Source organism: Portunus trituberculatus, chromosome 35 (assembly GCF_017591435.1).
Source record: "Portunus trituberculatus isolate SZX2019 chromosome 35, ASM1759143v1, whole genome shotgun sequence".
Lineage (NCBI taxonomy): Eukaryota > Metazoa > Arthropoda > Malacostraca > Decapoda > Portunidae > Portunus > Portunus trituberculatus.
This window is the reverse complement of record NC_059289.1, coordinates 15,731,072-15,757,925: the sequence shown is the minus strand read 5'-3', so window position 1 is coordinate 15,757,925 and position 26,854 is coordinate 15,731,072. Positions and strand designations below refer to the sequence as shown.

General features: G+C 45.3%; 2 protein-coding genes across 3 annotated transcripts in view; both read right to left on the bottom strand.

Moving 5' to 3' along the window:
• Positions 1-8,990, bottom strand: part of LOC123513029 (Hermansky-Pudlak syndrome 3 protein-like) — a 31,454-nt gene extending 22,464 nt beyond the window's left edge. Inside the window, 2 exon segments of the mRNA XM_045269839.1 lie at positions 1,664-1,814; positions 8,890-8,990. The gene's annotated coding sequence lies outside the window, so the exon portion shown is untranslated.
• A 297-nt stretch (positions 8,991-9,287) lies between these two features.
• The window catches only part of LOC123513020 (protein-L-histidine N-pros-methyltransferase-like), a 1,006,690-nt gene continuing 989,123 nt past the window's right edge, over positions 9,288-26,854 (bottom strand). For both annotated transcript variants that reach the window (XM_045269829.1, XM_045269828.1), the window contains 3 exons: positions 18,735-19,067; positions 10,310-10,497; positions 9,288-9,633 (listed from right to left, as the gene is read on the bottom strand). In XM_045269829.1, the coding sequence (XP_045125764.1) occupies positions 9,359-9,633; positions 10,310-10,497; positions 18,735-19,067 (796 nt within the window). In that variant the 3' untranslated portion in view covers positions 9,288-9,358. The remainder of the gene's footprint in view (positions 9,634-10,309; positions 10,498-18,734; positions 19,068-26,854) is intronic.

Below are 26,854 nucleotides of genomic sequence, written 5' to 3'. Positions count from 1 at the left end.
AATAAGTTACCTCAAACTACAAATATAAAACTGCAAATAAAGGCTGTTCTTGTAAAAAATACCACAGATCATGTACAATACATGAAGAAACTGTTACCCTTTCACCTTAATCAACATAGCTTTTCTTACCTTCTCATCATGTAGAGTTTTCTTATTGAGTAATTTGAATCCATACATAATCATCATAAATAGTTTATAACACTGACAGCAATTTTTAAAGATTCATAATTTTGGGGGAGAACAAGCTAATGCACTGGGACACCTGCACGTGTAATGGACTGATGGGCAATGAGGACTTGAGAAAGTTAAGAATGCTACTCAATGTGTTCATTCGTGTGTGTGTGTGTGTATTATCACATTATTTGTGCATGCACGAAATTAAACACAGTGATTTTGTTTAAGCATACAGCCACTGATCAATAAAAAGTAATATATACATAATAAATCAGGCCAATCATAGTGGTTTGTGAAAAGAAGTGACCTGATTTGAATCAGTCTATGGAAGAATTCTAAACAGGCAGGTTGTCACCTCAAATATTACCATTGTACCGACAGATTTAATGAAGAAGAGAAATAAGTTGTTCACTTCATATTAATTTCTTAGCATTGCTCATTAGGTAAGGATAATTTGCTTTAGTAGATCAGTTTTATTGAGATGAGTAAAGTTAATTTATTCTAATAAAGACATAAACAATGCGTGCCGCCTTAAAAAGATTACATAAGCAAGGTTAGGCTAGATAAGGTTAAAGAACTTTAAGGTTAGGTTAATTTTGGTTAAATAAATAAGTTTCAATAGGTTGGCACAGCCAGTGGCAGCAGTGAGTGCTCTCTACAGCAGTAACAGTAAAAATTTTGAACTGTTACTTTTGAGGTACTTTGCAATAACAAAACTATTTTCTTCTGGTACATTTCAGTCTGTTTTGTATTAATCCTTTTTTTTTTTTTTCATTGCAATACAGTACTTTGTATGTTTTATGGGGGAGGGATAATATAAGAAAGAACTGATTTGCAAAAAAAAAAAAAAAATTAAGAGCAGATTCATTCAAAATGGGTCAAAAATTACCAGAAAAGTACCTAGCTTCGTCCTGAAACGAGAGTATGGTGAAAGACTAAGTTTTCCGAAAGTATGTGACTGATGCAACATAAATCAACACTAGGGATGAGGTACATACAAGAGTTGTGTACTTTAATATATATATATGGATAAACCAAATTCTTGCCAGTATATGGATTACAAAATATCCAACAAAAAAAAAAAAAAAAAAACAGCAAAACTAAAAGAGGAATGTGTTGAGTCCATATCATGAGTGCTAACACCCAGGCAGTTCAGGACTTCCCTGGTGTTCTGGCCCTGCACACACTGCCTCGTGATGGTCAGTACTGCTGCGATGTCTAAAACTCAGACCAAAGCTACTGTCAATGTGTGTCACCTGAATTATATTGACCAACGGTGCGACGAATTAGTCAGGTAGAAGTAGTTCAGGACAGACGTGCACCTGTTACTATATTGGCAGGTGTCAATGTCAGGGAGGGGTAAACACTACCGGCGGCGCCCTTCACTTTGCCAACACCTGGGCTTTCAGAATACCAGTGGTTGGAGGCGAGCTTACAGGCACCTCACGGCAGGGAGAATTTTGAAAAAAAGCAGCAGGTGAAGACTTACCTTGGATGCTGGGCGGGGTCGGCCATCACCGTGGGCGTGGGAGTTGGGAGGCAGGGAGCTGTGGTGGCCGGAGGGAGGGGAGAAGGTCTTGATCTTGATGCTACAGGTGGCTCGGGATCGCTCCAGAGCCAGGCCTTTGGATCGGCTGCTCCTGCAGAGGACAAAACAGAAAAAATATAAAGGAAAAAAAAAGTAGCATTTCTCTTCGTTAATGATCTCTACACCTCGCTCGCCACATTCTTTCCAGATACTCCTTCACAGCCTCCATCATCCTTTCACTCGTCTCTCTACACAATCGCAGCAGCAACACCATCCATTCCCTTCCTGTCTTCTCCACTCTTTCATTCCTCTTATGCCCTAATTCACTCAAGGTCACTTGCATCATCTCATGCCTGTCTCTCTCATACTTCTCACACTCCAGCATGACATGCTCCACCGTCTCGTCCTCCCCCATGTCACACATCTGGTACACCTTGCTGCGGGACCACCTGTAGTTCCTTGCATTCACATCCATACACTGTACCCTAGCTCGGAAGAGGTCACCACCCAGGCTGCCATCATACCACCTTTCATACATTAGGGCTTCCTTTTCCTTGTACCATTCCAGGGTACTCTTTCGTTCCATCCTATTCTTCCATATATTCAGTCCCACCCACTTCACCTCTCTGTCTATCTCACTCTTCCATTTCCTTGCATCCCATTCAGTTCCTACCCTGCCTCCTCTTGTCACGATCCATTCACGCTCACTTTGATTCCTCCCAGCCATTCTCATCCCCCATACCACTTGTAAACCACTCTTCTCTGTCATTATCATGCACCTCTTCCTCCATTGACTCTCACTTTCATTCCACAGGTATACCTTCCTCACTTTTCTTTCATCATCCATTCTTTCCAGCCTAACCTTGTACCCAAGTGTGGCTTTAACTAGTCTTTCCCTAAAAGTGCTGCATCCCATATCACCTCTCAGAGCTTCTACTTCTATTCTGTCCCACTTCTAGCTTGTCAATTTTACTTTCATTCCATGCAATCACATCCATACCATACATTATACTAAGCACAGCCACACTCTTCCACACTTCTCTCAGCAGGTCATATTTGCTTGCTTTCATTCTTGCTGCACTCCCCAATCGTCCTACCTGCTGATTCACTAGGCCTATCTTTTTATTCTTTGTCTTTTCACACCTACTTGGACTCACCCACATCCCCAAGTACTTATATTCTCGTGCCTGATTCAACTCATTCTCTCCAATTCTCCATACTGTATTGCTTTCATCCTCAGTCCTATTCACTATCATCACCTTACTTTTCTCACTACTAAACCTAACTCCAAAGTCTCTCTCATATCCATCCACAACATCCAACATACTCTGCAACTCAACTGCTGACTCACTCATGACCACCACATCATCTGCATAAAGGAGCACCCCTATCTTTTCATTCCCTACTCTTACTCATGCAGTCATTCTTCTCAGTCTGGCTGCTAACTCCTCTGTATACAAACTGAAAAAGGTTGGTGACAAAATACATCCTTGCCTAACTCTCTCACTATTCACCCACTCTGTCTCTATTTCTCCTGTATAGCCTGTATTTAGCTCTGGTGTCAACATACATGTTGATTATTTTTTTCACTTAACCCAATCCTTCCTAAGACTCTGACTAACATTTCTCTATCCACCCTAGCGTATGTTTTTTCTATATCCAAAAAACCGAAATACAGTTTACCTCCCTCCTTTTTTTTTTTCTTAATAATTTAATTCACCACAAACAAGTTATGCTCAGCCCTCCTGTCCACGCGGAAACCATTCTGTTCCTCACCTAATTCTCCAGCTCGTACAATCCATTTACGAGTACACAATCTTTCATTCAGCACTCCACTACTATACCTACTGTACTTAATAATGTAATCGGCCTATAATTCTTAGCTCATTCTTACTCTTGTGTCCTCCCTTATGCAACAGAGTCACCCTGCATTCATTTCACATTCTTGGCACCCTCTCTTCTTCCCACACCTGGTGAAATATCTCAATCATCCTGTCAATAACAACCTCCCCACCATTTTTATACATCTCATATGGTATCCCATCTAAACCTGCTGCCTTCCCATTCTTCTGCCTTTTCACACATCTCTTTACCTCCTCCTTGCTGATTCTCTCATTCAGTTCATCTGCATTCTTCATCTCCAGAGTCACACATCCTTCTCTCACACCAAACACTTCACCTACACCACCCACCTCTTCCCAGAACTGTCTAATTGCCTCCCTGATCTCATTCTTCTCTGTTATAACTTCCCCATTCACTTTCAGACTCTCCACACCAACATTTTCTGACATATTCTCACCTCTCATGAACTTGTACCATTCACGGCCACCTTCCATGCCTTTCTCTCTTAAAGATTCAATCACACTTCTTTCACACTTCACTTTAGCCTTCCTTATCATTCGCCTTGGGAGTCTCTGTTGTTTCACATACGCTGCCCATGCATTCAGGAACTCATTCTCTGCCTCATCGCTTTCATGTCTCTTTTTCCTCAACCATCTACACTGTCTACTCATTCTCTTTCGCTCCTTCCTGGCCTCTCTAATTTCATTGTTCCACCATGGTTTGCATACTCTCTTTCTCCTATATACTCTCACATTCCCTATCTGATTCTCAGCAGCACTCCACACATTCTCAACCAGTCTCTCATTCAGGTGCTCCACATCATATATACTTACATCATCATCCCATCTTCTCTCACTCAGATCTACCTGAAAGTTCTCCCACCCTACAACTCAGTCTCCACCTCCTTTCCTTACCTGCCACTCTCACTTCACTCCCACTCTGCATCTGGCACTCCATAACCAGCATATTGTGGTCAGACAATATCCACCATACCATCCTCATCTATCCACATGTGTGACACAATCTCACGCATTCTTCCATTCACCAACATGTAGTCAATCGCAGATTCATGCTCCCTTGCATTCCAAGTCACTCGCCCCTCAGCCAAGGTAACATTCAAATTCTCCAACTCCATTTCATCCACAAACTATTAAAAAAATTCACCATTCCTGTTCATCCGTTCACCCAGTAACCCTATGTGTGCATTCATATCACCCATAACAAGCACTCTTTCCTCCCTATGCTCTCTCACAAGTCACAACTCTCCTAAGTATATCATACTTCCTCCTATTCCCCCTATCAGCTCTTTCTCCCATAACAGTCATATATACTACCACCACCACCACCACCTCTATTTTGCCACCTTTATTCTTACATTCTACTCTCACCTTGAACTTGATCTTACTGCTACAAGTGGTTCTTGATCGCTCCAGAATCCAAAGCAGGGACGTAAGATTGAAGGACGGCAAGCGCCTATCCCGCCGTACTAAAAACAAGTGAAGCCAGTGGGCAGAGCTTACGATCGCAACCCAAAACATTGGCCTCTCTTATGTTATGCTGGGGTCACACTACATTTTTTTTTCTTTTTGACGACGACGTTCCCGACGGTCGTAGGAGAGCTGTCTTCGACATCAATGACGTCATTTTAACTGTGTTTGGCCTATCGTAAGATGTCGTGAGTCAAGTCTTTTACGTTAACGCGGCGATATCGTAAGATGTCCTTGTTGTCACATGACATAGTAGAAGCATTACGACAATCGAGCGCTGCATTCGACTGTCGGTAAGAGTCACGACAAGCAAAGCCATTTCATCGGGCGTACGATGACGTACGATGACGTTATAGAGAGATACGATGTCGCACGTGCTGCAAACGACATCGTTCGACATCGAACGAGTCAAAAATCGTCAAAATACTGAGTTACGACTGGTCTTTGAACATACGTTTGGCAGTAACGCACGAAAACATTGTTGCATTATGCTGGGGTCACACTACAGTTTTTTTTTTTTTTTTTTACTACGATGCCCCCGACAGTCGTACAGACCAGTTTTCTGCGATTGTTGTAACGATTGGGAGCATTTCAGAGCAAGGACGTTACATTCACCTTCGTGGGGGTCTGAAGGTGGATGTTTCACTCCTGGTCTCGAAGGTGGCTCCTCCATACTCATGTCCAATGGGCCTGCGATGTCCATGGATGCTTCAGAGAGGTCTTGCGACGACGATGGGACATCATACCCACGCATGCCCTTCCTGTCCCATCGTCTTCGGCGGGTAAACTGGCGGCAAAGCACGAGCGGTCACACTGGTCACGACGATTCTGGCGACAGCGTTTTCGTGCTTCACTGCCAAATGTATGTTCAAAGACCAGTCGTAACTCAGTATTTCAACGATTTATGACTCGTTCGATGTCGAATGATGTCGTTTGCAACACGTGCGACATCGCATCTCTCTATAACTTCATTGTACGTCATCGTGCCCGATGAAATGGCTTTACTTGTGACTCTCTTCTGACAGTCGAATGCAGCGCTCGATTGTCGTAATGCTTCTACGATGTCGTGTGACAACAAGGACATCTTACGACATCGTTCGATATCGTCACGTTATCGTACGACTTGACTTACGACATCTTATGACAGGTCAAAAACCGTTAAAATGATGTCATTGATACCGGCGACAGCCATCCTACGACCGTCGGGGACGTCGTTGTAAAAAGAGAAAAAGTTGTAGTGTGACCTCAGCATTAAGGAATGGGAAATTGCCACTCTTTTTTTCATTACTAGAGGAAAACTAAGAAAGAACTGATGGTTTGACTAATGTAAACCACACATTATAGTTTCCTAAATATGTCACGTAGACCAATTAATACCGGTGTTAATGCGAAATAGTTACAATATTGAAAAAAAATACAGCAGACCGTTTCCGAGAGAAATTATGGCAAAAGGTTATTACTTTTTTTCGTATATTACATGGCAAGGAGTAAACAGTGAAGCAAAATTTCATCGATTCATACTTTTTCCAATGTCCATGGACATGAAATCACACATAATTCTAAATGAGAGAGAGAGAGAGAGAGAGAGAGAGAGAGAGAGAGAGAGAGAGAGAGAGAGAGAGAGAGAGAGAGAGACACTCTGTGTAACCAGCATCGATTCTTTTTTAAACAATGGCAAGAAAGATCCGAATACCGAGATGACCCTCTTAAAATTGGTCAAATACAATAACACTATGGTTAGGAGGCTTATTCCAAACTATAGTACCAGGGACGGTTTTTGCTACGGGAAAGTGGGTGACGTCACAGGGCGCAATAAATAAAAAAAAAAAAAAATCCCCAGTTTTCTACAATTAAACCGTTAATTTCCAGGTTAAGTTAAAGGAGTGGTCGCTTGGACGCCCCTACCATCACGTCAACTTGCTGCTGCGTCGTGCATACTGGGGTTTGGCTGTGGGTTTAGCTTTGAATTTTTGTTTGGGTTTGGGTGGGGAGGGGAGGGCGTCCGGTGGAGGGTTTCGCCCAGGGCGTAAAAGTAGCCTCTGTATTAGCTGTTGAATGCACGAGTTGACCAGAGTATACTTCGTGTGTGTGTGTGTGTGTGTGTGTGTGTGTGTGTGTGTGTGTGTGTGTGTGTGTGTGTGTGTGTGTGTGTGTGTGTGTGTGTGTGTGTGTGTGTGTGTGTGTGTGTGTGTGTGTGTGTGTGTGTGTGTGTGTGTGTGTGTGTGTGTGTGTGTGTGTGTGTGTGTGTGTGTGTGTGTGTGTGTGTGTGTGTGTGTGTGTGTGTGTGTGTGTGTGTGTGTGTGTGTGTGTGTGTTTTGTGTGTGTGTGTGTGTGTGTGTGTGTGTGTGTGTGTGTGTGTGTGTGTGTGTGTGTGTGTGTGTGTGTGTGTGTGTGTGTGTGTGTGTGTGTGTGTTTTTTGTGTGTGTGTGCGTGCCTGCGTGCGTGCGTGCGTGCGCGCCAGCGCGCCAATACCTTGTTGTATTTACCTAGTTATATTGCAGCTACAGGGTCCGAGCTAAAGCGTACTTTGTCCTGTCTCTATATCAAATTTGTCTAGTTACTTTTAAAACGCGCACACTGATAGACGCATAGTGTGTGGCCTACCTGTTCTCCTGTCCTAGATAGGTTACATTTTATGAGCCTGTTCACCATTATATAATTTACGTACGGGCGGTATAGATACGAACATCCAGCTCAGCCTGCCAACACTGGCCGTTTGTTTACTTACAAAGAGCAAGAACTAAGGAATTTTGATAAGAATATAGAAAAGGGCAGTTTTAGCATTTCGTTTCGTTTCTTAACGGAAAAGTAAAATTTCATATATGAAAAGAAAAGACACTCACGGACCGGCATTGGCTACTCTGCCGAAATATTTGTATCTCGCCGAAACTTACGGGGGCTGCTGTTACCCCAGCCCCCATGGCTCGTACATCTATGCGTATGAGGTGAAACCTATTGGCTACATGGGCTTCCAGATATATGATTTGATATGATGTTTGACTAACTAATACCTTAAACGAAACATCGACAGCATCTGACATCATGAAAATATCGTGGACCTTCAAGCATGCCCAGGTTCCCCAGCGGCACTCCAGATTCTTCCAAGTATGCCCATACACTTACATTACCACGCATTACGTTACATTTACTTTGCTAACTAGTGATTTTACTTTGTAATGTAGCCGTGCGTGACTTGATAAGTGAATGTGTGACCCGGCCAAGTTCGTTACGGTGCTGGGAGGTGGATGAGAGTAGAACTAAGTAACCACTCTAAGCTTCGAAGTGTGTGTGTATGTGTGTGTGTGTGTGTGTATGTGTGTGTGTGTGTGTGTGTGTGTGTGTGTGTTTGTGTGTGACAAAAAGATAGAACTGCTGGTTGGATAGGTGATTACACTCTGGTCATAGTTAAACGTCACATAGGCGCCACGATGAGTGGGTGGGCTAACTATCATTACAACACCTTGTCTTATTATCAGTGCTGCAAATTCTTGCAAGTTTATCTTAGATTTATGATTACAATTGCCTTCGTTATCGATATAGGACACCAAAACATATTTTTTGTTAATTACATGGCGACATGAAACATTCGCAGCCAAAACAACATGGAAGTGGAGATGGTGCACGAGGTGGACATGAAATCGGATTGGGAAGAGATATTGCTTAATTTATACATAACGACTTCTGATCAATGACGTTTGCCTGTTACAATAACTTAAGCTGTCATGCCGCAACAGTTAAAAAGAATATGAAGTGTGCTTCCCCAAGTATGGGGCTGACTACACGTAATGTTTTAGGTAGATCGTTCTGGAACATTTAGCTCAAAACATCTATACGGTGCTACGTGTACAGTATACTTACGGCCTTACAGTGGAAAGCAAGCGTCTTCGGTGGAGCACAAGAAAGTTCCTTAGTGGAGCAGCACTCCAGTCAGCAGGGCGGCAGGACGGTGGTGGAGCTTCAGTGCTTGGTGCTCTAATGGACGGGGAAGGTTCGTGGCTTCATGCATGCTGCTTCATACCGTGATGAACATGCGCAATAATGAAAAGCTGCAGTTCATAGCAAACACTCGTCAATTATTAGTTAGTTATGAAAAAGTTAACAATTGATTACATATTTGTTTACGTATTTGTCCTCGTGCATTTTTGTATGCATATGTGTATGTGCATCTGTTCATAAGCCTCTCTCTCTCTCTCTCTCTCTCTCTCTCTCTCTCTCTCTCTCTCTGTGTGTGTGTGTGTAGAGATAAGAAACAAATATTACAATTCAGATTTTTTTATTAAAGAAACAAGTATTATTGTAGTAGTACACATTGTATCAAATATACCCATCACAGCTCAACCTTGATATTCTCTAGTGCATCAGAAAACTCCTCTTCTTCATCCGTCTCGTCATACAGACCAGTCTTTCTGAAGACCAGAACCACATCAGAGAGCCAGTAGAAGGCCTGGTCCAGGTCACCCTCACACAGGTAGGGGAGACGAGACCAGCGTGTCAGGGTGTAGCCGAGACTGGGGAACACATGGGTAGCCAGACAGTTGACTTGCTCCTCCAGTGTTGAGCCAGCAATACCAAGCTCCTCTGAAGGAAGGTTATCTGCTGTCCCTGGGAACACAAAAAATGTCAGTTTCTTTCCTCGCTTTGTTTGTTTATCTTTTCGTCTTTGTGAAGCAGTAGCACATATGTCAGAAAAAAAGAAACATTAAAAATCTCGGTTTTACGGTAGCTACTTCTCGGCAGTGAGTCTGTGCCAAGATCTTCTACAACAACATATAATCATTCGACTAAATATGAGAACTTAGACATTAGATTGCAGAGACATCCTTATCAAGTCACATCACTACTGCATGGTTGTTCCATTATGTTTATTCAAGGGGCATGGTTGGAGTACAGTAAAGCAGCTGTATAGTGATGAGGAAGGATCTTGTGAAGTATAACACCAGAGGAATGGATCTCGGACGGGTGAGAACGTCAAGACCAAATGCAATAATCCGTAAAACAAGTGCATAAATAGATAGATAGATAGATAGATAGATAGATAGATAGATAGATAGAAAGATAGATAAAGAGATAGATAAATAAAATGATAGATAGATAGATAAAGAAGGAAAAGTACTTCAAATGGATAAATAAAAATGATCCAACAAATACATGTTCTATCCAATGAAAGCTAACCTAAACCATGACTAGATTCAGTAACAAAACCAACACACAACGATCTAATTAATAACCGACATCCATCTCACCGTCATGAACATCGCTTAACAAATATGAAGCTCACCTGTTTCCACGTAAGGGTTGAAGGGCAAGACGAGGGCCACCACCAGAGTGCCGCTAGGGGTAAGCTTAGCGTGAATCTCTCGCAGGAGGGAGCGGGGAGTGTCGCAGCGGTCCAGGAGATTCAGGCACGTTACCACATCGTACTCTATTTCTCCTGATTCTTGAGCCCATTCCCAGGCGTCCAGGACCCTGAGGGAAATAAGATACCTCAAGGGAGTCAATGTGGCGGGAGGGAGATGAAGACTGGCGTGATCTATTCCTCTCACCGATCTATTGTTTCCTCCGAGTCTGTGTTTGCTGTCACCTCACGTACACTAAAAGACAAACATGATATAGCTTCCCACTTCGCCCTTTTAACTTCCTGTTCCATTCATTAGTATCCCCTTGCGGCGGGATGGGGACACGTTTTCTGTGAGCGTACTAAGAGGGTCACGAGACGACAATGTGAGGGGTACTATTACAATCTCGAGTTACCACTACAAGAGAAGTTACTGAGCAAAACCAAGAGCTTAAAAGAAGTCATTAGTCTGCATGTGCGTTATTTTATCTTCTCGTATACTTGCATAATCGTGTGTCTTACGTTCACCTACAGCAAGGCGCGACAGAACCTCAGAAAAGGACACTCCAACAGTTAAACATTAGCCGAGTGTTCCTGTGTGCTTTGTTGGTTTGTTCTGGTTGTTTAGGCGAAGACAGAACACATCATTCATGGCCAGGACTGAAGGACACGGGAGACACGCAAAGGCAGGAGACAAGGGCGGAGGGTGATTGAGATAAAAAGTGACTAAGTGACTTCACCTGACTTCCACGTCTAAGTATCATGAACACCACACCTCCTTGATGTCCCTCAGGCCAACGCGAAGTGGCATCGGGGAGAGGAGATACCCTGGCTCTCTTAATACCTTATTGATTTTCGAATTTGGATGATAAAAACGAATTTAAGGTGGCGGAGGGGCAGACAGGCCATGAGGGTGGAGGGGGCGGGTGGGAGAGAGAGAAGGTGCTTGCATGCGTTAAGGCGTCGTCTTTATCATTTATATTCATGAGGCAATACACATCAATGCCAGCTTAAAGTTTGGGCGATGCGCTTATTAATAATTCCAGCGGAGTAGGAGGATGCCGATGAGTTCAGGTGAGACGGATGAGTGCGAAGGTGCGTGGGGTTGTTGCGTGAGGCTTGTGGCTCAGGCGGCGAGAATGCTGCCTATGATATCTTTGGGCCGGCTGGGCCAATGGTATACTGAGCCACAGTGATGCAGAAATGCTCCTAAATTACGCAGGGCACAAATGACTAAAGTTCACTAATACAGCTACCAAGCCTGATCAACAGGGGAACAGTACATCGTGTCGTACATTGTACCGATGGAACAGTGTTGTTAACCTGAACTTAAGTATAATCAAAAGGACTTCCCAATTATTTTCTCATACACCAAGAATTTAACCACCAGGACGAAGAAACGCTTCAGGTGGGGACAATAAGTAAGTCTGCCTTGAAAAACCCTAAGTAGGCGTCCTCCCCGCGGCACGCTGGGCTGCTACGCTACTTGCCTAACGAGTAGGAAACAAAGGAAATGGGGCTAATGTTGCCTCATCGTCACTGATGCATTCGGGTGACCGTTGCTCACCTCGATGGTAGCGGTCGTTGCCGCGGTGCAAGTACTCCGGCTCTCACATTACGGCACAGAGTTCATTTGATCATGGTCGTACGTATATCGTCGTCTATTATGTAACCATATATTGACGAAAACTTCACAATAGTCATAAATTTTGGAATTGGTTGCAGGGAGGTGGTGGCCTCTGGCGGCTGTGGCGGAAGTCAATGGCCAGGGCGGGGCTTGGCGGGCAGTGGGGGCAGGAGAGGAGGGGGCAGCGCGCGGAGGCAGCAGGAGGCAGCACGTCAGTCCCCAGTCCTGCCTTATGGAGAAGCTGCGCCACAATCGTAGTGAACGGCTACACACTTCTTCGAAAACAAGCCTCATCTCAATACAGTAATAATGCAACGCCGGAGGGTTCGCAGAAATACAAAGTCCATAACGGTAGTGAGTAATGCCTCTAGGACTCTTAACAGGGCGGACTCATTCCCGCTATCTTTACATGTACCTGGAGCGCCCCGTAGTCCATTATGGTCGAGTGGCCTCGTCCAGGAGTGGCCGGTGATAAAGCTCAATTACCGAACTCGGGGGTAAAATGAAATACGAAATGCGATTTGGATAAAAGTTATGAAACGTGCGTGAGGTACCAAGCGACCTCCGGGGGGGAGCAGTGAGGGGGCGGTGAATGGGGGGGGGGCGGTGGATGCCAACGACTAACAGCCTGTGCTCACTTTTTCCTCCTGAGTGGTGAATATGTTGCCCGCCGTCCACCCGGCTGGGCACGGTGCGCTCACCCATAACCAGTTACGCTTGGGGTAAGCAACGCGCCTCACACTGCAACACACGTACAGTAACAATAAAGAATATACACAAACAACATACAAGAAACACACGCCAAGCAACTAAGAGTAAGTGAGAGACGATACAAAAGCAAATCCACGACCATTACTGAGTGGACAACACATTGCCAACACTTCCTCCCCTCCCACCCCCACACACACACACACACACACACACACACACACACTCCTGGACACAAACAACGCACCCTTATAAGTAGCAGGATCGCTGCCGCACCACATGACGCCCTGCAGCACAGCCCACACTCTCACTCCACACCGATCATTGTTAACGTGGGTCGACAAACACCACTGCGTCATATTTCATGAATTGTTTAACTTATGCAACATATATTTCTCACTAAATCAATACTTGTCCTGAGGAACGACTAAGATTTGTGGCCTTGTGTGTAATATTTCCAAACAAGGCAACTTCACGGGAAAACCAACACATGTTCCTTTCTGCGTGCATGGCAACCAACCGCCACTAATAGACCACCACCGCCATAATCATAATCTCCACCGACATCACCATCAACATTACTATATCGGTCTCCAGAGGGACTTTTTACCATTTTTAACCATGAACGCCATAGCCTTTGACTAATACCTTGTTAATTCTTCTATGATCCAGATCCCACCCATACTTCTTCTATAAGGCCATAACCTTCACCGTCTGCTTTTGAAAAAAATAATGACTGAAGAAATAATCGAGAAGTTTGTTTCTGATGAGGTTTGGTATGCAGATTAGGTCGTAAGACGATAATAGAATGCAAGATTTAATCCTTGAAGTAATGTCTATTCTTCAATACTTCAATGATGGTTTTGACATTTTATCTTGCCAGCATCTTCATTAGTACGATCACTCAAACTAAATATGGAAAGAATGATCTTTTCACCAGCAATTCTTCACTCTCTCTACATCCCAAAGGTCTTTCCCCTTCAATGTCTCATCGCGTGTGCCATCTCGTTCCTTTTTTTTTCTACTTATAAACAGCTAATCTGTCTAAGTACTAATGGAAGAAATCTTGCAATGAATTCCTCATATTCTCAGGTTATAGTACACTTTCACTGATGTTATCTCGCTCACTGACAATATGACACACTATCTCGCTAGTTTTCTCTATCTAAGTACAGTCAATCAGTCTAAGAACGAGAGAATAACTCCAATTGCACTTGACACTTCTCTCACTTTCTCAGCCTCGTGGACGTCCCTTCCCCGCCTCATCGCTTCACCCCAGCGTCCATCCCAGCCCTCGAGGGCTCCAGAGATGGCAAGGGCCGACGTGGTGTCACAAGTCACCCATCAAAGGGAACTTGCGATTCCCTTTGATGCTAAATCAAATGTCATAAGGTGGGTGGTCAGTGCCTAGCGGTGACCACTGGTGTCTGCTGGCGTGCCCTCAGCACTTGGGACACCCTTACAGTATATACATGTATGTTGGCAACACCTGGGACTCTAAACATCTTCACGATGTAATTTGATGTTTCTTGTTTTGCTTTCTTGCAATGATTTACGGAAATATGCAGATATTTATAATAGCAATGCCAACAGTTAGCATACCATTTTCATGATACATTATCATTTAATGACAATTATTAAGTGTACATTATCAGAATTTCCTCCCATATCAATATGCCTTTGTCACAGTAATTTGCAGGTAACGCACTACTTAACACATTCACTGCAATACGAAACAAATGACTGCGACACAAGTAATGCTTGACATCTTTGGAAGCATCTACAAGAATGAAAGAAATTAGAAATATATTTTGCAATTCTTATTCATGTTTAAAGGCTGTAGATGGCTTTATAAGGAGTAAGGATTTCTCAGTGATTAGTTATCATTAGTAATACCAACAAAAGAGATAACACTTTCCGAGACATTCGTCAGTCACTAGCTGGAATCATCCTTCGCTGCCCAGTTTAGTTAATATGACATTTAACTTAATGCTCTCTACATACACAAACATTCTATGCATTCTGAACATGAATACCCGCCGTGAAATACCCGAAAATTGCCCTAACCAGATTGCGTCGGTGCTCAGCAGTCGGGACAATTTTTTTTTTTGTTTTGTTTAACATTATTCTCCCCTCTTAATTCAAACTAAAAACAGGCATCTGAGTACAAGTCTTCTATCATTCACCACAGCCTTGCGATCTTTGTACTGCTGACTGGCACAACACACCACACCAAGTAAACATTAACTCTGGCAAGAACTGCACCAGGACTGTGTGTGTGTGTGTGTGTGTGTGTGTGTGTGTGTGTGTGTGTGTGTGTGTGTGTGTGTGTGTAAGATGACGGGCGAGACGTGTTCTAATGGTAGCTAACGAGACGAGATGGCGAGGCAGAGAGAGCCGTGCCTCTGAGACCTCAGCCCGCGCCCTGCTACCCACCTCACGAAGGAGTTGGCGTCTCTTGGGGCAGGGAGGCGGCTTTGTGGTGCTACGTGGCTGCCGGAGGAAAGGAGGCTGAGAGAGAGAGAGAGAGAGAGAGAGAGAGAGAGAGAGAGAGAGAGAGAGAGAGAGAGAGAGAATATGAGGGAAAGAAATTAAATAAGAAGGAACAAATTATCGATAATTTTTGCTTCACACATATCTGACATTTTCTTAGCCTCCTCCAGCGACACACACACACACACACACACACACACACACAGACACAGGCGACCGAGGTGAATTACACACACACACACATACACTGCGTAGTGTAGTGGTTAGCACGCTCGGCTCACAACCGAGAGGGTCCGGGTTCGAATCCCGGAAGGCGGCGAGGCTAATGGGCAAGCCTCTTAACGTGTAGCCCCTGTTCACCTAGCAGTAAATAGTTACGGGATGTAACTCGAGGGGTTGTGGCCTCGCTTTCCCGGTGTGTGAAGTGTGTTGTGGTCTCAGTCCTACCCGAAGATCGGTCTATGAGCTCTGAGCTTGCTTCGTAATGGGGAAGGCTGGCTGGGTGACCAACAGACGACTCGTGGTGAATCACACACACACACACACACACACACACACACACACACACAAAACCTCGTCTAAGGGGTTCACTGCAGTCTTGTCCTCCCCGCTGAAGGCATAGCGAGGAGGAAAACCAACAACTCAAACCAAGGAAGTGTCTGAAACATAACACAGTTTGCGTGAAGAGGATATCCTGCCTGGTTCCTTCGTCTAGCACAGAAAACTTTTGTACTAGACGGAGGGGGTGTAGTGCGTCTGAGTGTCTGTCTGTAGACGCAGGAAAATTCACAATGATACAAGTACAATAAGGCAAATTAAAGAGAAATTCATCCCTAGTTTGTTCAACACAGGAAACTTTTCGTACTAATAGAGGATGTAGCGTGAATGTCTGTCTGTACGTGTGTAGACGATACAAGTATATACAAGGCAATTCCCTCAAGGACAACCAGTGACAAGGTCTAATTGGAGTACTATACAGCAGCAGGGTAAGTAATAAACGGAACACACACACCGCCACTTCCCTGAGGACCCTCGTGACTCCCTCGGCCGCCCCAAGTTTGCTGGCGGCAGTCCTTCCTCCAGCATCTTCTCGTGTGGCAGATATTAAGGGAGATCATAATGTATTTTCCTGCGCCAACGCCAGCAATATTGTCCCCTTCTCGTCTTTCTCGCCATTGGTCATCGTCGCTGGGAGGAAGAGGGGGAAGGGGGAGAGGGGGGAGGAGAGATGCCACACGCTTCCAGCTCCAGTCCAGCGAAACTTTGGGGTAAATGCTGTGGAAAAAACCTGGCGGGGCGGCGGGTAATAGCAGTCTAATTTCACTTAAGCGAATTCATAAACTTTTGCCGCATTACTGAACCGGATATAAGGTCATGAAGGAGTGCGATTATCGTGCCGCCCCACCGCGCCTCAGGAAATGCCTTCATTAACCAGCCAATTAGATTCCCAGGCGCCGTATTTCGACTAATGAGCGGTCGAGACCAGGGCAAGCGCAGGCCAGACACAGAGCACGTCCCTGATTGGCCCAGACTCGCCTGCCGACCCAGATAAGCAGATTACGGTGGTTATTAAATGTCTGGAAAGCTGTTTGGTAGCGCAGGCTCACCAATGGAAGGTCTCCAGGTTTTATTGTAAAGGTCTTAGAGATGTTTGCGGTAAATCACGACAATAAAGGATAACTGACAAGAGTAATTGTGTTTGTTCAAGGACTTTCTCAGGTTAGACGTTATCATTCTAAACAGGCACGTGGCGTAACGAGTGTGTGTGTGTGTGTGTGTGTGTGTGTGTGTGTGTGTGTGTGTGTGTGTGTGTGTGTGTGTGTGTGTGTGTGTGTGTGTGTGTGTGTGTGTGGTAACTATGGTGACAGCTGGGATCAAACCAATGGCGATGAAATGATCAGTTCTACATCAATAAACATCTCTCTCTCTCTCTCTCTCTCTCTCTCTCTCTCTCTCACCAGAACACCCATTCCCACAGTACACGTACTGGCACATACAAATCTACAACAATTCCTGATGTTTCATTAAAATCCCACGACAACTCACGATGAGAAAAGATAGCGAGATGAAGGAAGGAGAAGACCACAAAACATCAGTACAGGACTTTAAGCGCCTATCCACTTCTCTTCAACACCTCTAACACCTCTCGGAAGTCTCCAACAGAGTCCTAAAACCCCGAGATCGTCCTCAGCCTTCCTGGACACCACTTACTGCACCAAAGGCCAGCGTGAATCCGTCTAAGCGAATCATAAACCGCTTTAGGTCCTTCTGCGCCGCGTCATAAGCGAGGGCCGGGAAGGGTAAGCTGGCCGTAACCTCACCTCAGTCTCGTTAACCACAGCGTTAAGCCCCGCCTGGAGGCCCTTAACTATATCCCAGGCTTCCAGTGAGCCTTTAAACCGCATTACCAGCTCGATTCCAGCCTTCAAACCCCATACTGCAAAGCCATAAACCATTAGGATCAATAGTTTACGATATTGTATTTCATGGTTGGCGCGATCGTACATACACTGCATGCCTCTGTTGCTGTACTTCTCCAGCACTGCTCCGATTGTTCACACAGGCTACGGCAGCAAGCAGGGACGTGTGTAATGTCACCTGTGGCGGCGATGCTCACCTGTTGGTCATTTACTGAAGAAAACATCAACAAAAAACTACCACATTGTGTTTACATAAGACCCAAGTTACTGTGGTAAAATAGCGTCATTGCTGATAATGCTACATTTTGTTTATCAAGTGTACATCTTACGTGTCTTTTCTTTGCATCGTAATTCTATCCTTGGTGTGAGCAAGTGCAGGCTCCGCTCCCTCTCGATCCCTACCGGAGGAGACAAGCGAGGGGCGACGCCAGCCTCCCTCCCGCCCCAGGCTGTACGGGACGTCATTACTGCCCCTTGTATTCTTCTCCCTAGCCTGCACCTGGCCGCCTCCTCGCGCTCTATAATCCTCACACTCACGGTAATGGCCAACCTACACCTGTGTTCTTCTTTTCTGGATACAGGAGAACTTGGTCGCTTCCTCGAGGCCTCCGGGGAGGGCGGCAGGTAACGAGCTACACCTAGACTCAAAGGCCACCTGGTCGTTACGCAAGACTGGGAGAATCACTTCACCTTCTTTTATTCGTCGTTAAAGAGTGAGTTTCTTTACGTGCCGACCCATGACGCGGTGGTGGTGGCGCACTGCCTGGCGACGCTCCGCCACCAGTGACCCGCGGTGCCCCTGCAGAGTCCTCAAGATTGTTTTCTTTGGTGAACGTCTTGGATACTTCATGAGTTCATTGCTTCGTATCAAAACATAATGCAAGATCATAAATTTATGTTTCGAAATGGTACTATTCATCCCAGTTGCTGACCTGTATGTTCTCTTTGTCACATTGCATTAAATCAGTCAGTGATTCAGTCAATTTCAGCCTAGCTGTTACTGTACCCCTGCGCCTTAAACAACTGAATAGCGCTCACCGCGCCACCATGTGGGCGCACACGCAACTGTCACCGTCCTTTAAGCCTCTTACTTCCCCGCAATACTTTTTTACCACCTCACCTGTAGCCTCTCTCCCTCAGCCGCTTCCTCATGACGCTGGAGGTCTCCGTGGCGTACACTTGGCGCACGCCGGGCTCCAGCACCTGGGTGACGTACCCATCCCCGGCGCCGAGATCCAGTAATTTATCTCCCACCCATAACTCTCTTTCTGCTCCGCCCTCAGCAACCTCCACATCGTCTTGACGGGACAAGTGACCCTCGTGGCGCTCCTCTCCTTTGTCCTTAGCGTCAGTGTTGTCCTCAGCGTCAGTGGAGAAGCGGCGAGGCGGTGCTCCCAACAGCAAGCGTGCCTGAGCCTCTGACCATACAAACATGCGGCCACGGTTCAGCAGTCTGAAAGAAATACTCAAGTTAAGAACAGGAAGCACAGTGTTACTAACACACTATTATCGCGCGAAGTAACAATCATTAAACTGTAATTCCTTCTCATATATCAAATCACACAACTTTTCACTTATACCAGCACTAATAAACTGATTTTAATTCCAAGAGGCAAAAAATAATGTTACATAAAACAGTTAGAAAGACAGAAACGACTATACATGGTGTTGGCAATAGAGTAGGAGGAGAAAGGAGTCACAATCAAGGAAAAAAATGTATCATTAATAGGGGGTGGTACTCGTAGAAGGGAGCACAACCATGAGGATTCTCAGTGTGCCTGGCGTATCATGTGTCAGTGTTGTGGCTTCAATCATGGTGCCCTTTCAAGCGATCAGTCAGCATAGGCGGGAGGAGACCATGGCGGGTCGGCATGAGTGGCTCCTCCAGGCCGCGGGAGTGATGCGCTGCGGTGAGAACCAACTCACGGCGAGCAAGTGAGCAAATATTCAAGGCTGAGGTGGCGCCGCGTGGTGCATGGACCCTGAGTGCTCGAGAGAGAGAGAGAGAGAGAGAGAGAGAGAGAGAGAGAGAGAGAGAGAGAGAGAGAAATGAACGACAGTACAACCACAACAATAAGAATCCTGACAACAACAATGACAACAACCACCATCACTACCACCACCACCACCACCACCACCAGTAGCATTCCTCCTCTCCCCCATCACCCTCGCCTCGCACCTCACCTTTACTCCTTCTCCCACTAAATAAAATCACAAAATAACCCCAAAACGCAAGAAAAGGCGGTCGAGAGAGTAAAAATAACACGGGAGGGAACAGAAGGGGCGCGGGGAGTGGTGAGGCGTCGGCGGACACAGGGAGTGGGAAAGAAGAGGAGCTGGGGGAGTGGGGGCGAACAGGAGAGAGAAAGAGATAATGATAAATATGAAAATCAATCACTAGATCATCGGCAAACCCGCCATGTTGCTGGAGTGTGCTGCCACCTGCCGACCGCCGCGCCAACCCACCCGCCCGTCCCTCCACCCTCGTTGTCTTCCTCCAGGAGACGCAGAAGGAAGTCTTTCATTACGGAATCTCGGGGTCTGGCACAAAGTAATATCTCTACTGAGCTTACCGCACGGCGCCCAAAAATCTCGACCACTCCGTTAGTATGAGAAACTCCACTTAGAGGCGTATTGTGCCTGCCACCGCCAAGGAAAATCTCGGGGACCACGTTAAGAATGAATAAGAAAAAAAAGAAAAAAAAAAATACTCCGGCCATCAAAATGCAACCGGGGCACAAAGAGGGAGCGGAGAGGTCGCTTAGCCCCCGGCACAGCACCTCTGTATCATTCCCTCAGTCCCTCAGCCAGCCAGCCACCTCTCCCTCCCTCCTTCCTTCTCCTTCACCACGACCTTGCTGTCTGCCTGCCTGCCTATCCCTGCTAACTGTCCTGCTGCTATGGTACTGTGTGTGTGTGTGTGTACTACCTCCGTGCCTCCGTCCTGCCGGTTATTCATACATGTGGACCAAATCATCGTACCAATAACCTCAAGAATACCAGGAAGGTCAAAATAAACATAAAATATTGTTGTTACCCCAAAAATTACACTTGCAGATTAAAAAAAACAACAACAAACATTACAAAACACAAATACGATAAAAAAAAAGGTGATAAATTTGACGAAACGAACCACAATTGTAAGATGGCCGCTAACCAACACTGGCCATACACGCAACAAAGGATGGCCATGGTTAGTGTCCTTAGAGAGAGAGAGAGAGAGAGAGAGAGAGAGAGAGAGAGAGAGAGAGAGAGAGAGAGAGAGAGAGAGAGAGAGAGAGAGAGAGAGAGAGAGAGAGAGAGAGAGAGAGAGAGAGAGAGAGGAACCGGTGGCCAAAGAAGAGGATATCATTCGTCTTCATTACCCTTAATTTTTACGGCCAAATTTAAGAGAGTAAGGTGGTGATGAAATTGATGGAGGGAGGAAGAGGGGGAGGAGTGATAAAGGAGAGGGGGGACAAAAAAGCAGACTGAAAGAAGAAAGGAAACGCCATAATTAATGACAGCGATGGAAATGACATATTGAAGAAAGGAGGAAGATATATGTGAGAGAGAGAGAGAGAGAGAGAGAGAGAGAGAGAGAGAGAGAGAGAGAGAGAGAGAGAGAGAGAGAGAGAGAGAGAGAGAGAGAGAGAGAGAGAGAGAGAGAGAGAGAGAGAGAGAGAGAGAGAGAGAGAGAGAGAGAGAGAGAGAGAGAGAGAGAGAGTTCCATTTCAATGCGTAAGTTTCGAATTAGAGAAAAAAATAAAGATTATATAATATCTTCATCAAAATATAAAGAACATTTGTAATATTTTGTTTTATACACGACTAAAGAGGAGGAGGAGGAGGAGGAGGAGGAGGAGGAGGAGGAGGAGGAGGAGGAGGAGGAGGAGGAGGAGGAGGAGAAGAAGAAGAAGAAGAAGAAGAAGAAGAAGAAGAAGAAGAAGAAGAAGAAGAAGAAGAAGAAGAAGAAGAAGAAGAAGAAGAAGAAGAAGAAGAAGAAGAAGGAAGAGTAGATAAAAAATATACAGTACAGCTTCATAACTCTTAGGACACACACACACACACACACACACACACACACACACACACACACACACCGACTACATAATATACAAAAAAAAAACTACGTCAGTACGCATTTTGTTTACTCTTTTCAAAAACTACGTATCACTCTCTTATTATTTATGGGTGAGGCAATATTTTCAGGCAGTACACAGCATTGTTTTGTTTGGAGGAGGAGGAGGAGGAGGAGGAGGAGGAGGAGGAGGAGGAGGAGGAGGAGGAGGAGGAGGAGGAGGAGGAGGAGGAGGAGATGTACCATACGGCAGGCAGCGCGGTATCCAAAACCTCCTTACTTCTCCTCTTTCTCCTCCTCCTCCTCCTCTTCTTTCTCTTCCCTCCCACCTCCAACCGCGTATCGTCATCAGAGGAGGAAAATACTAGAAGGTTTCATGCATGGGCGGGCGAGGGGATCACAACACACACCACCAAGATGCTCCAGCCTCCCGCCCAGCCCGGCTCACCTAACACAGTTGTCAAGAGAAGATAAAAGCATGCAGGTTCCACTTCGCCGCCGCTATTTCTGTTGCTCTTTGATGTAAAAATTCTCGTGATATTGTGATCGACTCTCGGTTTGCTTTGGTAGTTGTGTGTGTGTGTGTGTGTGTGTGTGTTGCGTTGTGTTAAATTCGGTGGTGATTGCTGTAGGTGTGTTTCTGTTCGTGTGTTGGTGTTTTTAATGTAATTTGGTGTGTTGATTTTGTGCTGGTGGTGTGATGGACAGGTTGTTGGAGAAAGTGTAAGGCATCAGGTGTGTGTGGATAATTGGAGTTTTTGTGTTTTTTCCTGATGATGATGATAATAATGCTAACAGGAGTTAACCTCTTCAATACCGAGACACATTTTTACCTTGAGATTTGTGTACGATTAGACCATTCTATTGACATTAAAAAGGGTCTATGGAGATCAGAAGATTAATGGCCAGAGTCTTCACTATTCTAATCCCCACATAAGTTTCTGAAGCTGGATGAAGTCACCAAATAGTAACTAGAGTGAATGTGAAAACGCGCCATAGTACCAAAAGAGTCAGCAGTAACAATACCGAGAAAAATAACAATGATGAGAACAATGATAATAACAATAACAATAATAATAACAGAAGTATCAAGAATAGCAAAAATAATAATAGTAAGCCTCATACAGTACTACTACCACTACTACTACAACTACAACTACACCACCACCACTATCAACATCAACCACAACAATTCACATTTTCAGTATCCCTTCAAATTTCCACAACGACAACACACCACCAACATTTCCACTCAACTCTTCTCCATTTTCCCTTCCCTGTTAATCCCCCGTGCTTCCAGTCCTCCCAGTATGGCATATCGTCGTATTTACTCACTCCTCTTACGCCCAATTTATTCTTCTCTTGACGGCACGACGCGGGGACAGCCTTGTAAAACCCCCTCCTTTATAGTTCTTTTCCTCTTGTTCACTCGCTTTTAATAACGAGTAACACCCTCCGTTCTCTTTCCATTCTCCTCCACCCCTTACCCACTCCTCTCCTCCCCACCATTAGCCCTTAACGCTGTTTTTATTTCGCCTTTCTTTCCTTCTTTCTTCTTCTTCTTCTTCTTCTTCTTCTTGTTCTCCTTTTTTTTCGCCTCTCCCATTTTCTTCTCATCTCTTTTCGTTCTCCTTCTTTGGGTCTCCTTCGTAATCTTTTGTTTTCTTGTTTGTTTTGATTCTGATTCTCTCTCTCTCTCTCTCTCTCTCTCTCTCTCTCTCTCTCTCTCTCTCTCTCTCTCATGGTTTTTTTTTGAGCATATGAATTGTAGGCTTTGTTCTCAGAGGACGGGATGGTCTCTGCCTATCTGTCTGTCTGTCTGTCTGTCTGTCTCTCTCTCTCTCTCTCTCTCTCTCTCTCTCTCTCTCTCTCTCTCTCTCTCTCTCTCTCTTTATTCTGTCTCCGTCTGTCTGTGTATGTATATCTTCTCTCTCTCTCTCTCTCTCTCTCTCTCTCTCTCTCTCTCTCTCTCTCTCTCTCTCTCTCAGGTATCCCTCACGCTGTCACCTGGCGCCCTCCTAATGACGGACCTTATTACCTGTACAGGGCACGTGAGACTCAAATTACGACACCTTGTCTCCCCTTAAGCCCCTCCTTCCCGCTCCCCGCCCGCTGTTATTTATAACCAGAAACACGTCCCACCCACCAAAAATTCCCCCATTTTCTCCGAAGGAATGAATAATTTACTTTGGGGGAAGATCGTGCCTTGCCACCTTCCCCTCGTGTGTCGAAATTCCCCCTGGAAACATATAGAAAACCCGTCCTTGTTGGTTTGGTGGTGTGGCATCTTTTCCCCCCGATAATGTTCCCCTTTTTTGACAACCTTTATCCAGTGGTATTCTGCAGCGGGGAGGGGCGTGAGGCACCAGGTGGACGGTCCTCTTATGGTCGTTTACTGTAGGGGCAACAATGGCAGCTTCGACCTAAACGCCCCTCGTGGTGTAGCTTCGTCTTGCCTCTGCGGGAAGGTGTTCGGACACTTTTCACCTGAGGCCCCGTGACACTTTACCTATTTTGTGTGTTTGTGCTTTGTGTACGTGTCTGTGTGCGCCGGGAAATGTGCACACGCCCTGAGTTACTGCTGCTGCTGCGGTGGTGGTGGTGGTGGTTTGAGCTTCATGTCAGTAGTGTGTTACTTGTTTGTGTTTTCTGTTTGTGTTTGTTTTCTGTGTGGCGACCGTCGTCTCTACAGTGCTACTACCGCGCTTTCCCTGTTTTACTGTTGTTGTTCGTTCTCAAGTACTTTCCGCCTCCTCTTTATCATCTTTCTCCACTTCCTTCTCCTCCTCCTCCTCTGTAGTTAGTGCAGGACAGTAAACGGTCTAGTGTAGATATCAAAGTCTATTGGTGTTTATGTCTTCGTATTCCGTTGTACTTTTCTTCGTCTTTTCTTCTTTTTCATGTTTTATACCTAAAGTAGCTGATTCTTCCCCTCTCCTCCCTCGGGCCACTCCAGGGATTCACTCGCCAGAAGAAAAGATGGACGGCAGAGACAGAAGTATCCCCATCAATACTCTGTCCATACATAACTCTTCCATTCGTGCAGCGCCACACCTCCACCCGTCCCCTCACGCTCGTATATTACTCCACTGTCTTGTCTCGCGATGAAAGAAGCAGGTTTCTCATTCACATCCGTCTATCAATTACCTTCGTCTGAATCATCTGTCTGAATATAATATCTCTGTGTTATATTGATTCTGCGACTCCATCTCTTAAGGCCTTACTCTGAAACATTGCTACGCACCACCTACACAATATTCCTAAGGTCCCACTGTAACTTAGATGGGTTTCTGAATGTGTTTCTGGGAATCTTAGTGACAGATTAGCCAAATTTTATACTATTACTAGAATGAACACGCTTGAAAATCTAACTAACAATGTGGGTTTTGAAAATTGTCGAGGTGAGAGAGAGAGCTGAGAGTTTCATAATACAAACCTTATTCCTACGGTTTCATTTCCTTCATTTCAATGACTGTCGTTGAACTGATCAGCGTACCAAAGCAATATGGACTGCCACGTGTACGTCTGATGGGTTCTCGCATCTTCTCTTATTTTCTGAAGTTCTTATGTTTTTGTTCACTAAGATCGGCTCGCTCCTTTCAGCCTTGTCAAGCTTCTATCAGTGGTCTCGGAGGTTGAAGGGCTTATGTAGATTTTTTAGCGTAGACGATCATTTCAACAAAGTGACAGACGATAAAAAGACAAAAAGAAAAAAAAAAATCAAATATATAAACAAGCCAAACCTAATCAATCTATTTACCAAGTCAATCAGTCAGTCAGACACTCATTTAATCAGTCTATCTGTTTATCAATATATTTCTTTAGCTAGCTTTTTACCTGTACATCTATCCAACTATCTATTTACTCATATCTAAACCTCTACCTAACCTAACCTAACCTAGTAATCCGTCCACCAACCTACACAAAGACGACATCCTTCCTGTCTCATTTAAACCACTGGGGACAACAACATGGAACACATCAGATGGACTCTACAGGAACAAACACTTCACCGGCACACTCGGCTCATCCCACACACTGAACGCCTAACAAGAAGCAGGACAATGATGGCGACGCGACCGTAATGAAGCGAACGCGGCGAAAGATGGCGGACAAGAGCCTATTTTTTGGGATGAGCCGTGATAAAGAAGGACGAGGAGGAGGAAGAAAGGGGGCGGTGTAGGAGGTAATGAGAGTTGTGATGGTGGTTGAGGGGATGTTGGTACCCCTTGGGAAGATGAGGGGCATTGTTGCTTATGAAATCTACCTTTGGCTGATGAAGGGGACACACCAGCAGCAGCAGCAGCAGCAGAGGGAGAGGAAGGGAGGGGAGAGTGGATATGCTGGAGGAATGACGAAGGCGAGTAATAGAAAATGGATATGAAAGAGGAAAGTATGGATGGAAGTGTTTGGAAGAATATACAATGGAATGAGAAATAAAGACAATACTACTCTCTCTCTCTCTCTCTCTCTGACAATGGCAGTAACCTCACAAATATCATCAGTATCTAGTTTATTAAGAATTGCTCCATTTGGTAACGAGGAGCCAGACAGTGCGGGGGACAGCGGCGCCACCACCACCACCTCGCCACAGTGCTGGAACACGGGAGGCTTTTAAGAACAATCCACTCCAGAGCGAATTTCATCAACACTGCGATAAGAATTTAAGAATGAAAAGAAAAACTATTCTACGTCACGTCTTGCAAGTGCATCTAGCTTGACACAGACAGACAGACAGACATTCAGACAGACAGAGAGACAGACATACAGACAAACACACACACAAAGAACAGCGTCGGGGTGGAGTGTAGCGAAGAGCCAGGCGGCTTCCCTCAAGAACACGTCGTCTCCCCCTCACAAATAGCGGAAGAAATAAAGGGAGACGAGGCATGATGGGTAACACAAAGCGCCATCTCTCTAAGTTATTCCGCGGCCGGCCACCAGGGGGCCTGCAAGATGGCGGGGCGCGTCTCAATGCTGCATGTTTTACCGCCGTCACGAGCCCCTCGCCCGGAGCGGGACTGACAGCCCGTCACTTCGCGAAATGGCCAACTAAACAAGGCTCCGTCTCCTCTTCCGCGCCGTGTCCAGGGAGCCCGCGACAAATACGGGCGGGATATGTGTAAAATTTATGTATGAATGCCAGAGGAGGAGCAGGAGTAGGAGAAGCAGGAGGAGGA